The 18,796-nt window shown below is 36.0% G+C and overlaps 1 protein-coding gene across 3 annotated transcripts in view; it reads right to left on the bottom strand.

The window, feature by feature from the left end:
- The window catches only part of ANK3 (ankyrin 3), a 341,189-nt gene that overhangs the window by 221,678 nt on the left and 100,715 nt on the right, over window positions 1-18,796 (bottom strand). For all 3 annotated transcript variants that reach the window (XM_039250506.1, XM_039250504.1, XM_039250503.1), the window contains exons 2-5: window positions 12,485-12,586; window positions 11,982-12,080; window positions 11,672-11,770; window positions 3,076-3,174 (exon numbers count right to left, since the gene is read on the bottom strand). In XM_039250506.1, the coding sequence (XP_039106437.1) occupies window positions 3,076-3,174; window positions 11,672-11,770; window positions 11,982-12,080; window positions 12,485-12,586 (399 nt within the window). The remainder of the gene's footprint in view (window positions 1-3,075; window positions 3,175-11,671; window positions 11,771-11,981; window positions 12,081-12,484; window positions 12,587-18,796) is intronic.

Raw genomic sequence — 18,796 nt, 5'->3', positions numbered from 1 at the left:
TTTTTTTTAAAAGGGGAGGGCACCTTGGGTGTCTCAGTTGGTTAAGCGTCTGACTTTAGCTCAGGTCATGATCTCACGGCTAGTGAGTTAGAGCCCTGTGTAGGACTCTGTGCTGACAGCTCAGAGTCTAGAGCCCTCTTCGGATTCTGTGTATCCCTCTTTCTCTGCCCTTCCCTACTTGTGCTCTGTCTATGTCTCTCTCTCTCTCTCTCTCTCTCAAAAATAAACTTAAAAAAATTTTTTTTGTTAAACCTAGACAAAATCTAAAGGGTAAAAATGACAGCCCATTTCTGGTTCTGAATCATAAGTAAATGGCTACATTTCTGCTAATACGAACTACTAAACCCACAGGGCCTATACATAAAGGAAAGGACTTTGCACCAGAAAATTAACTGCAATGGATACCATCAGCACCCCCAAGAATGTGCTTCCTGCAATAAGCCAATTAAAGACACAAAGATACCAGCTCTAAGGTGTCAATAGCTAAAATTAACAGCTCCAGATTTTTGTTGCAAACCTAGTTTAAACAGTTTGATTCGCTCTGTGCAATTATTCTTAAAAGAAAAATATAAGCCAAAAGAAACTGCTAGGGAAGGTCCATGAGAACCTTCATTGCCTTGGGGATATAATAAGTGCTTAGTAATTACTTGTGGGGTAAATGAACTAATACATTTATCTCATGTTTAATTAGCAAAAGAAGGAAGATATATATGGAAAAGATATGCAGTACACAGTTAATACAGAAAAGGGTTTTTCTCTTAAGATTTTTATTTTTTGAAATAATCTCCACACCCAGTGGAGATTTCCACACCCACGGGAGATCTCCACAACCCTAGGATCAACAGTTGCATGTTCCACCAACTGAGCCAGCCAGACACCCCCAGGAAAGATTTTAGAAACCATAATCAGGGACACCTCAGTGGCTCAGTCAGTTAAGCATCCAACTTAAGCTCAGGTCATGATCTCATGGTTCCTGGGTTCCAGTTCCTGAGATGTCAGCACAGAACCTGGAACCTGCTTCAGATTCTGTGTCTCCCTCTCTCTCTCTGCCTCTCCCCTGCTCACACTCTGTCCCTCAAAAATAAAGAAACAGTAAAAAAATTAAAAACCATAATCATGCCAAAGACTTAGCAGTAAGTTGGACTTAATAATTGCTTCTAAAGGAGAGATACTTAGAGATCTGTACATCACAGTTTAAAAAAGAATACTGCCTGTCCTTCACAAGCAAAACGAAGTACTATGAAATCACTTGCATTAGGGTATTTATATTATTTAGTAGTTTTATCCAAAAATGGGAATGGGTTTTTCTCTTATCCAACAAATAGGCACTGCTCTATGCCTACCAAATGTAGGTTTTTTCTTATCAGCCAGTAGTTCTTACCTGCTTTTAAGAATATTGTTATAAAAACAATACATTCTCATGATAAAAACCCTCAATAGTACAGAAGGGTATAAACTGAAAAGTAAATCTCTCTCCTATTGCTCAGAATAAACCACCAAGAACAATATACCATGGGCATTTTCTTCTCTCAGTACATATAGTCTTGCTTGATGTTTGATAATTCCAAATAACATGTTATTGTGTGAGTATAGGAACATTATGAAATAGGCTTCCTACTGGTGCATATTTAGGTTCTTTCCAGTTTTTAAAAAATTGTTCTAATTCTGTTGGTAAATTTCTCATATATCATTTTGGCATCTCCTTCTAATATATCTGGAATGTAAATTCTTAGAAGTGAAATTATAAAAAGGTATGTAAATACTAATTTTTGACAGTTAACTGCTAAATATTCTGCAAAAGTGTTGCAACCAATAATCAACTTTACCAATACTGTAGGAATGTTCCAATTTCTTCTACTCTCCAATTCTCTTTCTTATCTCCTGGGCAAAAGACTTGGGTCTCATTTCTTAACTGATTAATAAATTAATATTTCTTTGACCAAGAGTGAGGATGGGATATTTTCATACATTTATGGTCATTTGTATTTCATTTTGTCGAAACTGCCTCTTCATTTATTTAGACATTTCCCCCAGAAGGCATGACCTCAAAAGCTGGGTGAGGTTGTATGCAATTCCTCTATTGATATCTTTCTTGTGCCATTTGGAAAGCACATCAGAATGTAAGGGGAGCCATGTTCTGACAGGGATAACCCTGTATTTATTTTTATTATTTTGTTAAAAATAAAGAATACCCAAAGATCAACATCTTTTAATATTAGCAAAAGATTTTTTAGTTATTTTTTTTTACATTTGAGAGATATATAGAGAAAAAAAGCATGAGTGAGGGAGAGGGGCAAAGGGAGAGAGAGAACCTTAAGCAGTCTCCACATTCAATGTGGAGCCCAACAAGGGGCTCAATCCCAGCACCCTGGGATCATGAACCGAGCCAAAATCAAGAGTCGGATGCTCAACTGACTGAGTGACCCAGGGGCCCTGGCAATAGATTTCTAGTGATACAGTTCACCAGGAATCATAATCTTCTCTCCCGTTTAGTTTAAAAAATAAACTGTATTACTTAAGACAGTCCCACTGACTTAAATAACTTTTTATTTTAAAATAACTCTTCTTTGCCAGATCACAAAATTTTCTTCAATACCATGTTTATCTAACACTTAAAACATAATAGTTTTGTTGAAAAGTGTGAATTAAATCCAGTTAATTTTAGAAATGCATACATTCAATTATTATAACTACACTAACTTATATTTGGAAAAAAGATTTCAAACTATTACAAACATATTTTGAAATGGTGGTTGCCTGTGAGGCAAAATTATAAGAAACAGAAAAGTGTTCTAAAACAAATATGTAAATAATAAATAAGTAGCTCAATTATAAGATGGAAGCAGCCATTTAAGAGCAGAAAGGATATCTACACAACAGGAGATTCTTTAAAGACTAAGAATAGATTGTCTAGTATATTTCATAAACACTTAAGAATCCCCACATTAATATATGACTACAATTGAAATACCAGTGGGACAAATTCTCCCACTCCAGCCTTACAAACAACTCCAGCCTTACAAAATTCCCTGTACACATGTGAACCTACCCATAGAAAGAACCAATACATCTTACCTCTGTGGCGAGGCTCTGGCTTGCACCGTTGTCAAGAAGAAACTTGACAACTTCCAGGTGGTTTTCCTGGGCTGCCATATACAATGGCGTGAAGCCATTCTGCAAAAGAAGAAATAAAATGTTTGTTTATGGCTTTCTGAAACCAATCTAGTTTTCCACTGTATTGTTATTATTTGTTTCAGAAAATACTCATGCATTATAAGTTTAATAATACTTTAGTGTAGATATTCATATTCATTAGAAAGCCTAAGCATGATAGTTTAAGCAGAATTTATAAGTGTCATTCAAAATGCTTTATAATTCATAACATACAACACAATTTATAACTTGGGTATAGTTCATAGTTAATAGTGTATGTATAATTCATACCAATAGATCCACTTTAAATAAATAAGTACATTTGTTTAATTGTCAACCTGTTATTGAGTGCCTACAATGAGTACAGGATTTTCCTAGATGATGTGAGGATTTGAAGAAAAATGCATTTGGTCATTGTCCCAATAAGCTTTATTCCCCACACAATATAATTAGCTATTTTAAATAAAAAGTGTAACACTTTCAAATTAAATTAAGAATCTAAAATAGTTCACAATTTGAAAGGGATTTATATTAATTTCAAATACCTTTGAACTTGCCACAGATGGGGTGACTTGGAACAAAGGAAAGAATACCAATATGCAATAAGGTATACTTCACTTTCAAAACAGAATTCAATTAGTAGTCTATTTTTTGGTAAGTTTCCTTCCTTGCATTGTTCTACAAAGCCATAGTATTTTCATGTTGAGAATACACACACAAATACATTCACACATATATACACACACACATATAGTCTATATGTATATTTATGTTTGTCTGAAATGTAGCCACTGCCAAAGAATCTAGATTCAAGTAAATGAATGTGTCCATTGCATCTTAAGCTTTTTGTTAAAAATAAGTTGCATAGTGTGTTTTCTAGAACAACTTATTTTACATCTATGAAATATTTGAATATTTCACCTATGTAATATTTTAAAATCTTATTGCCAAATATATACATCAAAACAGATATTTTTCAAACTAAAACAAATTTTCTTTGAATACATTTTTCAGAATACAATTTTATTTAATTGTATGTTCTGGAAATTTAATTGTATGCATTATACAATTACAAAGAATAAAAGTAAATATATTCCAAATAAGATGTATGAAATGTTACTCAAACTTTTCTGATTCAAAAGGTTTAGGTTCATCATTATAAATATCAATGACTATATGATTACCTTACTTATCTATAATTCAGCCTCTGGTGACATCATTTTTTTGGCTTTTAGCTGAGAATTTAAAAGTAAGTTAAAAAGATCCTTAAGTGGGGTGCCTGGCTGGCTCAGTCGGTTAAGTGTCCAACTTTGGCTCAGGTCATGATGTCACTATTGGTGAGTTCCAGCCCCATATCAGGCTCACTGCTGTCTGGCACAGAGCCCACTTCAGATCCTCTGACCCCCTTTCTCTGTCCACCCCCCCACCTCAAAAATAAAATAAAACAAAAAAATTAGAAAAAAAAATCCTCTAGTGGATAAAATTGATGTCATGTAACAAATATACCATAGTATATATACTTTATTCATCAGAGAGCTCCTCTATTCTACTTACTCTATTTTACACATAAAGCTAGTTTATGTGTATATGGTTGCCAAGCTCAAAATTAGAGACATGAGATTAGAGGCTGGAGAATAATGACAGAGCATTCAAGTTTCTTCTCTTTAAATTACATCACTAAAGTTTACTGCTATTCTGTTCTTTCATGAAAGGTTTGATCAACATTAAGCATGGAATAATTGCAACAAAATGTATGTGTACGTGTGTGTGTGTGTGTGTGTGTGTGTGTGTGTGTGTGCTCATGCATACATGTATCTGTGTATGTGGCTGGTGTGTTTCGTCTTTGGCACTCTTCCCATAGCTTTGAGGGAAACTGAAAGGTACTTTACGATTATCCTTATATTACTGATTATTTTTTTCATTTACTTATTTGACCAAGATGGATCATTATTTTTTCATTCTCTTATTTGACCAAAAAGATCATTTAATCCTTGGTTGAGTTAAATATCCCTTTAAAAAACACAGAAAGGTAAACAATTGAAAATATTAAGAAGAAAAAAGGTAAAAACCAGGGTGGATTTCTGTTTTAGCTTAGTAAACTACTAAGAATCTGTCTTTCCTCATCAGCTGAAATTTTCAGATGGAAGGTTCAGATTTTAGGAGTAAAGTTCTTAAAAAGTTTGAAAATAGTTGTTATTCTCTCAAACATAAAAATCAATGATTTATATCAGTGGATTCTTTCAAATTCAGGGCAGAGGTTTGCTGTTCAAGATTACCTAAGGAACACTGGTCTACCTACAAATACCTAGCTTCTGGCCAGATGTAATTAGACAGTTCTTCAGTTTATATTCCAGAACCAAACATTTCATGACCCAGGAAGATAATCCCAAACCAGGTACTGAGGTTTAATGGATGCTGGAGCTTACAGACCTGGAGCTTTCAAAGAATGATTCATAAGAAGCACAACTTTTAAATCATTCCACATGCCATTTTCACCACAGCAGAGAGTAAATTGTGTAGAATTGTGATTACTCAAAAATCATATGTAGATAAGAATCACAGCAAGATTGAGCCCTGTAATTAATCGTTTCCCACATTCGTGTCTCTCTCTTTTTTTTTTTTTGTTAGTGCTTGGCATTCTATTGCCATTACCTGAAAGCTGGCCATTTTCTGAATGGTCACATTCTTTCATATTTTTTTAGTTTTGTATATTTTTATTGATATATAGTTTACATACCATAAAACTCACCCATTTAAAGTGTATAATTTAGTGGGTTTAGTGCAGATGAGCAACCATCCCCACTATCTAATTCCAGGACATTTTCATCACCCCAAAAAGTAACGCTGTACCATTAGTCCTCATTCCCCACTCACTCCTCCCCATGCCCTGTGGCAATCACTCATCTGCTTTCTGTCTCTATGGATTTGTCAGTTCTGAACACTTCATATAAATGGAATCACACAATATATAGCATTGAATGGGGATGAATGGTCTCATTTTACTTCTGCTGTTCATGTTGATAAAATGTTTTTGGTGTTTTTGTTTTTTCCTCCACAAAGGACATTTCCATTGTATAGTGGACATTTGACATATTTTGTTTTGCTTTAGTTTTGGTCATCAAGCATCTGTTTCTCTTCTAGCAATATCACTCCTCTTCTCTTTAGGGGAACTACCTCTTCCCTGAAATGTAGTTAGTGCCTGTCTTGGTTGGACTGTAAGAAAATTTAGCCTGAACTTCTTCAACCACACTGTAGATACATGTGCAGGATATCTTCTGCTTGCTCTTCCAGGTCTACTCTCTATCTCTCTCAATTCCATTTTCTGCCAAATCCCTCTATCCCCCTTTCAAATGATCCGTAAAAAACATTATCAGAGGGCAACTTTACCATTTAGCTTCTGGTTAAACCCCAACTCTCTGGTTTCCAAATCTTTCCAAAAAGCTTCTTTAGCTTTCTATTCAATGTGTTCCCCACATAATTTCAATAAATTCCTTTTTTTGTTCAAGTTAGTTTCTGTTGTTTTAAATCAAATAACCCCAATTAATACAAATTTTAAAAAATCAAGAAAGGATCAGCATGGCATGAGAACACATGTACATCATCTAGTTATGGTTCTAGGGAGTAATTATAAACATACTTTGGAAAGACTGAATAAAAATATGATCATTATTCTCTCATACAAAGAGGCTTAAAGCACAAGTATTTCAATGTATTATCAGTGGAAAACCTACAGCTGAAATGATTTTTTGTGAAATAGCACCTGCATTGGGAGAATGGTCAGATTTCAGAAAGAATATTATTTTTCTTTTAAGAGAAAAAAGTACAAAACTGGCTTTTTTTTTCCAAATTAATTTCCTAACTTAGGAAATTTCCAAAACAAAGAACTGGCCAGAAAGGAACATATGGGTGCCCAGTTTATTATTTTTTTTCTGTAGCAACAATAGACTCAGTTTTCAAAAGCCGGAAGAGCTCAAGACTGAGAAAGTATGCTCTTTGATACCTGATTTTATACATTATCTTCAATACCTTCTGCTCCAGACATTTATTGTGGTGTTATCATAAGCATGCAAATATACAGACCTACAATTTTATAGTATATGTGCTGCCGAAGCGAGCACAGACCTACAATTTTATAGATCATACTTAGGTATTCTGCCTAATATCCACCCAAATAAAATAAAATAGAAAGTCCTTCTGTTATTTCCATTTAAGTAAGGGCTTACATTTCATCTATGTACATTTTTTTTATCCATCCTAGGTTCCTACAGCCTGCCTATATACCTTATGAAGCACTGCTCTGAATTAAAATGTTTATAAGGGCATGATGACAAATTTGCACTGATTTACATGAGATACTGATTTTTGTGAATGTGGGTTAGATTACCGGTGTGCTATAAGGTCAAAGGTCAGAGAGGCTTTATTTGGATCACACCTATTTTCTGACTTCATCAAGACCTGACCTCCTCATGGAAGGAAACATTTAAAAACACATAAAGGCCAAGGAGGCACTGGTTTAATCAAAGGGTCTTGTCCTGTCTGAAAAGGACCCACAGAAACTCAGTCAGAAGTTACCTGTTTCACCTCTGAGTGGAGATGGGTGGGGATGGGCAGATGGGGGGTGGACTGGGAAGAAGTTTTCCAGTTTGTCCTTTCATGCATTTTGATGGTAGAATCATGTGAATGTATTACATATTCAGAACTTAAATAAATACAATGTAAACATTTTTTAAAACACCCCCACCAAATACCCATATTTTGATAGTTATGGTAAAATATTATTTGAAACAGATTTTGCTTCTTTATCAACAATGTTGGTGCAGAATATTATATTACAGAATATTACAGAATAAAGAGAAAAAAGGAGAAAAGAGTGAGGGATGTCATTTGATATAATTTGAGAGTTTCTACTTGCAAACACTAGTAATCATTGTTGCTGTATTTAGTGCAAAGTATTAGGGACTTAATCATAGTAGAGTTCTTTGTAATCATAATTTAATTATTCAACACAATTTCTTTCTCAGGGTAGGCCTAAATCATTTCTGGAATGTTAAGTAATATAAGAAAAAGTTAACTAACTTATTAAGATATAACATCAAGGCAATGACAAGAATTAATTTATTTTTTTTTTAAATGTTTTATTTATTTCTAGGAGAGAGAGAGAGACAGCGTGAGCAGGGGAGGGTCAGAGAGAGAGGAAGACACAGACTCTGAAACAGGCTCCAGGCTCTGAGCTGGCAGTCAGCACAGAGCCCGACGCGGGGCTTGAACCCACGAACCGTGAGATCATGACCTGAGCGAAAGTCGGACGCTTAACCGACTAAGCCACCCGGGCGCCCCCAAGAATTAATTTAAAGTGATATCTAAAAATTCTTAGTTTATAGACCCTCAGTTTATAAGATCAGAACTTGCTGTTGCCAAATTTCACTTTTATTTTCAAAATAAGGAAAATTTTCATATATAAGGAAGGTGCAGGAGACTATACGATTTCATGCTGGCTATTAAATATTACCTATTTGGCTAAAATTTCACTTAGCAGGGATGCGGTCTTTTCTTGAATACCAACATTCCTGAGATGTTTTCTGTGCTGACACCTAAATGGGATTTAATCTCAATTGTTCTTTATAAGAATTCCTACTGAAGAGCGCCCACTGAAAATTATCATGGAAACTCCATTCTGCTGCATGACACAGCTCAGAAGGCATATGGGGACAGGTGTCCAGATGAAGGCGCCATGCTTGACTGTGAACTGTGGGGCAGGGCATGCCAAGCACAGCTGTAAGGAACAAGGAATTCCCCGGGCTCTGTTCTTCTCATTTGTCATCAGCAGGGAATGTGTATCAGTTGAAATCAAATCTGGTTAGGATTAGATTTCAACTGCAGATTCTCTCAGACATGGTTAAGGAGGTTTAAAACTCTGGGTGCTCTAAAGATCAGTCAAAAATGTGTACATTATTTAAAAGGAGGTTTATTTCTTCTCCCATGGGGGGAGAAATCAAATGAAAATAGATTAAAGAGTTCTCTCACTCTCTCAGAGCTTAACATTAGTTATTTTCCAATAAAAAGTTAGAGGAACATCTGAAAAAATGTTTCAAAAGCATGGCGCTTTGCTTATGGTCAGTTGGTCTCTATCTCTTTCAAAGTACTGTCGTTGTCAGTATTCAATTTAATAACATTCCTTTCTGGAAAAGTATTATTAGTCCAAGGAAACCTTCATAGGGAATCAGAATAAAATGGCATAGACCATGGATCAAAGGTCCAATCACAAGAAACTAAAGACAATAGAGTAGATATACATGAAAGCACATGTTTGGAAATGCTACGAGGTTGCTTTTCCATGACACTGATATTTAACAGCATCAGAGCCATGTTACTAACCATGGAGGGTGTCACTGCAGTTCTGTGGACTCATAAAATATGGGAGGCTTGTGTTATCCACAGATAATCAATACTGAAAAAGGATGAGGAAATTGAGTATACTTATAAGGAAAAGAGTTAGTTTGAGACTTTATTTTAAAAGACAAAACTAGAAATTGTAAAACTGTTCATGAGTTAACCAAATATTGGCTATAACTGGATTCATGTACAAGTTCCCACAATGAACAAAGTCTAAATCAAATAGAATTTCTTTGGGGGGAAAAAGGGTAATTTTTCTAACAAAATTATATGATAGCTTGATGTCCTTCACTTCACTTTTTACTTTCACAACCTAAGTAAAAAAGATAGTCTTTTTGTAAATGTATTTTGCAAACCAAAGACTCTCACCTAATTTTTTTTGGTCCCTTAATCTTTTTATTAAATCATGAAACCATTTGATTTCAACTCATTCTCATTTGAAACACTTATCAGGGAATTATACTAATTCTTTACACATTGCCAGAAAACCACAACCCACAGCTGTGCACCCACACCATTCCCCTAACTTCATGCAATCCTGTGTCTTGCAAAACTTGTGGCTTTGCTCCATAATCAATTTGTTCAATATCCAAAAGCCTGGGGTTCACACTAACACACAGGGGTAGATGAAAACATCCAACTAGAAGGAATGTTTGAGCAAGGACCAGTTTTAAAAACAGTCAGGTTCTTAGTGGATATTTCTGTGTTATGATGATGTTTGCCTTCCTATACAACCTCATTCTATGGAAACTCAAATAATGAAAAATTTGGATTATGAGGACCAATTTTCAAACCTATTTTAAAGTAATTTTTTTAGACTGAAAGTCTACCAAATGGTAATCTACTGATGTTCTTTTTAGAACTTCATGCTGCAAGACTCAGAGAGCACAGGAGGACCTACTGAGTGAATTATTAGTGTATATCCAAAGCAAAGAATCTGGAAATTTTAGTTTAGGAAATTTTAACATTTATTCTTTTTTTTTTTCTTTTAATCTGTTTCAGGGAACAACAAGGAGGCCTTAGTTACTAAACAAGAATTAAACAGTTTCTTCCCTTTTTCAGCTAAATAAAGCACTGAAATATTATGAACTACTAAGAGCATTTCCTCATTTATAGGCACTCTTCTTTCCTTTGTAACTTAATAAATACTGAGGCTGGACCTAAGCTAGCATTATAAAATAGTATAAGACTCTGCACTACAAATATTCCTTAAATATCTGTGTCTATGATTACCAGTCATACAGTTTCATAAACGGATGACTTTTTAATATTTTTATTATTTTATTTTTTAATTTAAATTTTAGTTAACATATAGTGTAATTTTTGTTTCAGGAGTAGAAATCAGTGATTCATCTCTTACACACAACACTCAGTGCTCATCACAAGTGCCCTCCTTAGTATGCATCACCCATTTACCCCCACCCACCTCCCTCCATCAACCCACAGTTTGTTCCCTATTGTTAAGAGTCTCTTGTCGTTTATTTCCCTCTCTTCCTTTTCCCCCACTTCCCATTTATTAATCTGTTTTGCTTCCTAAATTCCACATAGGAGTGAAATCATATGGTATTTGTCTTTCCCTGGTTGACTTATTTCACTTAGCAAAATACATTCTAGCTCCATCCATGATGTTGCAAATGGCAAGATTTCATTCTTTTCAATAGCTGAGCAATATTCCATTGTGTATATATATATATACCCCATCTTCTTTATCTATTCATCAGTTGATGGACATTTGGGTTCTCTCCATAGTTTGGTTATTGTTGAGAATGCTTCTATAAACACTGGGGTGCATGTACCCCTTCAAATCTGTATTTTTGTATCCTTTGGATAAATACCTCAGAGTGTAATTGCTGGATCATAGGATAGTTCTATTTTTTAGTTTTTTGAGGAATCTCCATACTGTTCTCCTGAGTGACTGTACCAGTCAGTTTGCATTCCCACTGACAGTGCAAGAGGTTTCCCCTTTCTAGATGGACGACTTTTAAAAATCTACAACCATATAACTGCTCATTGAATATAACTCTTAAGAATTATATTCTCAGAGGATATATAAACCAAGCAAGGACTAGACCCAAACATTTATAAATTATAACAAAATTTATTTGCAATAGAGTTGTAGGTTTACCTGAGATTGTGCATTGACATTGGCTCCATTTGTGACCAAGACTTTTACCACTTCTGCTTGCCCAGCCAAAGATGCTATATGTAAGGCTGTGTTCCCTTTCTGTAAAATGAAAAGAGACATCAACTCACCCTCTTTATCTCTTTGTTTCAATATTTTATAAAATATCGAATCCCTCTGTTTCTAAGTTTCCCAAAGAGAACATGGTTGGTTGACAAATATCTCATGAGAAGCTTGCCCTGATTCTTATCAAAGGTGAATCCGCATTGAATCTGTCAACTGACATAAAGATCATTAAATATGTGACACTGACCTTTGTAGCTGCATCCACATTGGCTTCTCTCTGTAGCAATTCAGAAACAACTTCTACATGGCCTTCTTTAGAAGCAAGATGGAGAGCGTTCAACCCATTCTGATTAAGAATGAAGGGGAAAATTTACTCAGTAGATTGAGAATAGAGCAGCAAACAGTCTACTTAGAACTCTGAAGATAATATCCCATCAACAATTACTTGTATGTATGCAGTATAGAATCTTGAATTAGGAATAAAGGTACTTCAAAATTAGGTGAGTTGTTCTGGTATCATTATTTACTGAATTTTAGGAATTCTTAAAGAATGCATATCTACATTTCTGAGTGCTCCTTTAACAAAGCAGAGTAATTTGAAAATCTGACTGATGACATTTAACCAGGAAAAAAAAAAGGGCAAAAAAGAGAAAGTTTCGGTAATAACTAATGAAAGATTCAAAGAGTTTATAGACTGGATTTAAAAAATCTTAATTAAACAATTAAACAGCAACAATAACCACAACTAACCTGGTTGCAAATGTTGATGTCAACCCCATTTTTTATGTAGTCAAGGGCCTTTTCGAGGTGTCCAGCTCGAGCTGCTCTTAAATAACTTGCATTGGCATCAGACTAAAAGAAAAAAGAAAAACATCTTGATGAAAAATGAAACTCATATACATGTTAGAACAATTCAGCACATAGTCCAAACTAAAAAGATATTTAAAATCAATAATTTTAAATTGAACTATTGTTATTTCTAAAAAGATTTTTAAGATCAATCTTTTTAAATTGAACTACTGTGTTTCTAACATTAAAATACTCTAAAAGGTCTTTGTAAAGTCACCAGGAAAAGGATAAATCCTTGAAAAGTTAGTTTCAAGTATACAAAGTTACCACTTGTGTGATGTCATAACTGATCCTGAACTGAAAAAGAAAATTTCCCATAATATATAGGAGCCTTAAATCAACATACAATTCCTAAAGAGTCAAGAGAAATCCTATCACTTCCTGGTGGTTTCATTATGAAAATCTCACTATTCTTTTTTTTTTTTTTTCCTAGGAGGGAGAGAGAGAGAGAGAGAGACAGCGTGAACAGGGGAGGGTCAGAGAGAGAGAGAGTCACAGACTCTGAAACAGGCTCCAGGCTCTGAGCTGGCAGTCAGCACAGAGCCTGATGCGAGGCTCGAACCCACGAACCGCAAGATCATGACCTAAGTGAAAGTCGGACGCTTAGCCGACTAAGCCACCCAGGCGCCCTGAAAATCTCACTATTCTAATTTACAGAAATTTAATATCTATTCCATTCTTTCATATTTAACTATCCCAACCAATTTTTCAATCCAAGCTTCACAAATATATTTAATGTTGTTCTACTAGTTAAACAGGAATTTGTAGGATGTTCTCTTGGATTTTCCTACAGCACAAAGCCACGTGTTAGAACATAGGATGTATGTGAAAAGCATTTATATATGTCTGTACAAATTGTAAAGAGCATTTTCCATACATTTTGAAGCAAGCTAAGGCCACTACCTAAGAAAACTATTAGGAACATTAGCAAGAGCAAATAGATAAATACATAAAAACTGAAAAACAACAAAAACCAAATTTGTAACTCATTCACTGAAAGCTTACAACTGCCTTTCTGCTAAACACTAGGACTTCTGATTGTGGGGTTGATACCACCTATACCAGTGAAATCTTTAATGGAAAGAAGGTAGTGAGAGGAAAGACTTCAAAGTTGGATCTGCACAATTTGTAAAGGAGTCTTGCTCAGTGTAAAACAACACAGAAGCAGGATTTTCTGAAATGGTAGCCAAAAACATCTCGTCATTGGTTATCAATGCAATCATGCAGGATATGGCTTAAATAACAGAGGAAATTGTCTTCTTTCAGCCATTTGGCAAATACCTTCAAAGCCCCTGTTCACAGGCCACCTCATCTGGAAAGCCTTCCCAGACAGCCCGGGCAGATTAATTGCTCAGTGCTCCCAAAGCATGAATTTCATTGAACTGTCTTGGTATTTCTCACACAGCATTAACGTTTTTGGTATATCTGTCCTTCTTCCTCCCTAAATTGTAAGTCCCTTAAGAACAAGGGTAGACATGTGGAAAGCCGGCAAGACGCCAATCTTTGAGGAGTGCTACTTCATCCTTGGAAAGGTAATTGTGACAAAGGAAATTCCACTCTCAGAAGAGTCTTTGGTTCTGGTGTGGGTCAATTTAGTTAGGACTCGATTTGCTCAGGTCTTCAAAGGAGAGGCCACCATTTCTATGCTGTCCACTCTCCTCATTTACAGCAGTACACCTCTCTCTGAAGAAGTATTGCTTTGGGGCGCCTGGGTGACTCAGTCAGTTAAGCGTCCGAGTTCGGCTCAGGTCATGGTTTCATGGTTCGTGGGTTCGAGCCCCGTGTCCGGCTCTGTGCTGACAGCTAGCTCAGAGCCTAGAGCCTGCTTCAGATTCTTTATCTCCCTCTCTCTCTGACCCTCCCCTGTTCACGCCCTCTCTCTCTCTCTCTCCCTCTCTCAGAAATAAATAAAAACATTTTAAAAAATTAAAAAAAAGAAGTAATGCTTTGTCTAAATCATGCCTTCCCAATCTCAGCACTATTGGCATTTTTTAAAGAAAGATGTTATTTTATTTTATGTAATCTTTACACCCAACATGGGGCTCAAACCTACAACCCCGAGATCAAGAGTTGCATGCTCCACCAACTCAGCCAGCCTGGCACCCCTACTGGCATTTTGATCCAGGGAATTCTTTGATGTGGGAGATGGTCCTGTTTGGTGTCAATGTTTACTAGCATCCCTGGCCTCTACCAACTATCACCTATTTGTGACTACTAAAAATATATCCTGAGTTGCCAAATTTCCCTTGGCAGTTGGGGAGGAGGGATTTCCCCAGCTGAGAACCACTGCTCTAAATAAAGAGAAAACCAATTTGTTATTACAGATTGTAGGCCTGCCTGAGTTATCACATGCCTTGACCTTTCCCAGGCCAGTTACTATATGTATAACATTCATCTTTTTGTTTCCCCTGCAATTAGAAGCATCCTGGCACATAGCCGGTGCCTAAAAATGGTTTTGTGAATGAATGAATCAATAAATAGGTAAATTGTATGGAAATAACTGTATTAATTAAAATATTGCCTGCAACAATTCAGGAAGTTTTATTCACAAGAGCAGCAGCAGCAGCTATTTAAATGGAGAAACCTGCTAAAATACAAAGCTGACTGCCAGAGATGATAAACTAAGCCATTGAATTGGGTATCTGGGAACACACGTAGCTATTGCTAAAATAAAATTGGGATGTGAGTCAAGCATGCAAATCATTTAATCAGAGCAGAGGGTCAAGTAAGAGGAGGACAAGAGATACAGCTTCAAATTAGACAAAGGACAAACCAAAGTTTCCAGGAATTTTAAGAAAAATAAAATACATTTTTTGTAGAGGCTTGCTACTTTGAGATGGTGGTGGTGGTGGGCTTGTCTGGTTTAAAGTTCAGTTAGAAATAAATTAGCTATGTGAGGATGGCTCATTGTACCATAAAACATCATCTTCTTTGTGCCTGCTCAATGACTTATCAGTGAATTTGCCCAGAAGGGCTCTGAGGCTGTTCTGGGAACAAATTACATCACTATTGGATATTTCAACTGCCAGAGATAACAACTGTGAGTTAAGCATCCCCAATTCTGACTCTGAGTGCAAAAAAACAGCCACTAAAGAAGTTCAAACAGGGGTATCATAATTCAAGGAAAGCCTTCGAGTTGATTCCACATCTGAAAAGCTTTGACAACTATATACTGTCCATTTTCCTCTCTGAAATTTTCTCATCAGAATTTCTAATGCAAAACAAAATACAACAATATAAAACAACTCTTCTAATCCAGTGCTTCTCTACCTATTTGGAGTTCAGATTCTTTTGAGATTAACTATAGTTACAAAAAAATTATTTTCCTTCAACAATTGCACATATATACACACATACACCAAATCTGCATATACACATCAAACCTGCACATGCATACCTAATTTGTACACTGATTTCATGTGGCTTGGGATTGCCAACCCTGCTCATGGATTCACGTTTAAGAACATGTTTAAGAACATGAATCCATGAGCAGTAAATAAGTGATTATAAGTTTTCCAGTGAATACTTTCACTGTATCTGTTTCACTCAGTGACCCTGGTATCAAATAATTCTCTAAGGTAGCTAACTTATCACCTGAGAACTTTAAGAGAAAGAGAAGAAACAAAAATTTATTTTCTTCACTTTTCTCAGCCCTCTGTTACACACAGGCATGCTTAACACACTGATACAGAACAATCAGCTACTTTAGACTTCAAAGAAAAAGTATGGGGGATAAAAAGGGAGGAAAATACAAAGAAAAAGCAAGAGGAGGAAAATGAAATCTGCCTTGAAGAAAAATGACAACATAGGGAGTGCGGTTATTCCTGTCTTCAGAAAGAGAACCAAGAAGATCCTCTTTTTATTCTCAACCATCTGCAAATAATGCAGCTGCATCTTCCTTCTACAAATGTTTGCTGAACACTGATGGGGCCCTAGTCAATGCTGATAATTGGCTGCACAGAAGTGAGCGAAACAGACAGGTGCAGGTGAAGGCTCACTTTCACCTCAGTCTTAACACTTTACCAAATCATGTTGCTGAAGTAGCAGGGTAATAATGGATTCTTCCCTATTTTTTTCACCAAATTCTATCTGTAGTACCTATATGATGCTCTTTATCTCCTTAATGTTAAAAATTATGTATTTTATATTTGGCTCAATATCAACGTGTTGTGTCTCTTAGCTGTCATTTCATCAAAAACTTGGGAGTTACTCTACACAGGCTATAGCCTGGTTTTTAGTCTTAAGCATGCTATCAAAACAGTGCCTCTTAAAGCCAGTTGTAGACAAAGCCGTATGGAAGGAAGGAAATCAGGTCTCATGAGAAGGTGAACTTTCCCACGTGAAAAGTCATACAGAGGAGATCATTGCCTCGTGAGTCAGTTGGCACAAAATGAATATAAGCAGGTCAGCACTTTTTTCCCCAAGATGATCAAAATCTGAAGGCAGAATCTGGAAAATTATAATGTCTTTCATCACCATTTCATGTCTACTTAGTCATTTTACTAGACAGGAAAGAAATATGAACCACGTGTGTTTTTCAAGGAAATAGCTTCAAGGATAGAGTCAAGCATTATTATGGATTAATCTAATAACTCAGCATTTCCACCTATGCTGGAATATTGATATTATTCAGCAGAAAGCAGTGACTGGAATGAATAAGCATTTCCTGAGTGCCAACCTAAGTAATAAACTAATACCTCATACCTCTGACTCTATGCTAGACACTATTACAAGTACTTACATTAACCTCATTATATTAGTCACTTACTATGTATTAATTCCATGAGTTCTTATATTAGTTTACTTCTTATAATATGTCCATGAAGTAGTGTAGTGAGTTGTGTCTCCCCAAGATTCATGTCCACTTGTAACCCCAAAGGATGGCATTATTTGGACATAGTAGTATCTTTGCACATATAATTAGTTAAGATGAGGTCAGACTGGATTCGAATGGGCCCTAAATCCAATGACTGATAGTTTTAGAAGAAGAGAAAATATGTAACTACAAAATCATTATATTGTACACCTCAAACTAGCATAATGTTATATGTCAACTATATCTCAAAAAAAAAAAAAAAAAAGAAGACATACAGATACATAAGAGAGAACATGTAAAGATATAGGAAGAGACTGGAGTTAAGTTGATACAAGATAAGGAATGCCAGGTGGAGTGCCTGGGTGGCTCAATTGGTTAAGTGTCTGACTTCAACTCAGGTCATGATCTCATGGTTCATGAGTTCGAGCTCTGCACCAGGCTCTGTGCTGACAGTTCAGAGCCTGGGACCTTCTTCAGATTCTGTCTCTGTCTCTCTTTCTGCCAACCCTGTCCTCCCCCCCGCCCCACATACCTTCTCTCTCTCTCTCAAATATAAGTAAACATTAACAAAAAAAGTTAAAAAAAAAAATGCCAGAAGTCAGAAGACACAAAGAATTATCCACTTGAGACTTTGGAGGAAGTGTGGCCTTGTGGACACCTTGATTTTGGATTTTTGGCCATCAGAACTGTGAGTAAGTGCTATTGCTGTAAGCCACTGAGTTTGTGGTGGTTTGTTATGGCAGCCTTAGGCAACTAATACAAATAACAACTATTACTAGCTCCATTTTATAGATGAGGAAACTGAGCTCTAGAAAGGATGAATGACTTTCCCAGGGACACAGAACTTATGAGTTGCAGAAATATAAACCCAGACAGTCTGACTCCAGAGTGTAGGCTATTAATCACTAGTTTGAGAAAGGGCTTAATAAATGTTTGCTTCATAGTTTATGCTTGGAAACTCTTGGTTCATTCATTCATCTTACATCCATCCATAAGTCCATCCAACCATCAAATTAACTGTGTAAGTACTTTCAGATATATCTTCTCTAGACCACAATTCCTTCAATGAGTTTAGTTAAAGGCTCAAGATCAGGCTAATAGTGGACTGGCAAAAGAAATGCAGATTGGGGAGGCTCAATGAGTATGTAACGGAGCTGTGCTCCATTGCTTCTAAACCTCAGGGAGCAATTCTGAGAACTGTTAATACCTGATCTACCAATTCTTGAATTTTTCTCTTTTATCTCATCTTCCCAACTATCTGGGATGAAGGGTAAGATCATCCTTCCTGTATGCTTCAGGGTCCTTTTCTCTACTTGTGCCTGCTCTCTGCTTACCAATGTACTCAGGTGTTTCTTAAACAACTTAAAACCAAAACAAAGCAAAAACTTCCCCCCCAC

Source organism: Hyaena hyaena, unplaced genomic scaffold, assembly GCF_003009895.1.
Source record: "Hyaena hyaena isolate Hyena2069 unplaced genomic scaffold, ASM300989v1 scaffold_371, whole genome shotgun sequence".
Taxonomy (NCBI): Eukaryota; Metazoa; Chordata; class Mammalia; order Carnivora; family Hyaenidae; genus Hyaena; species Hyaena hyaena.
Note: the sequence above shows the minus strand (reverse complement) of the source record. Positions and strands in the feature narration are given on the sequence as shown.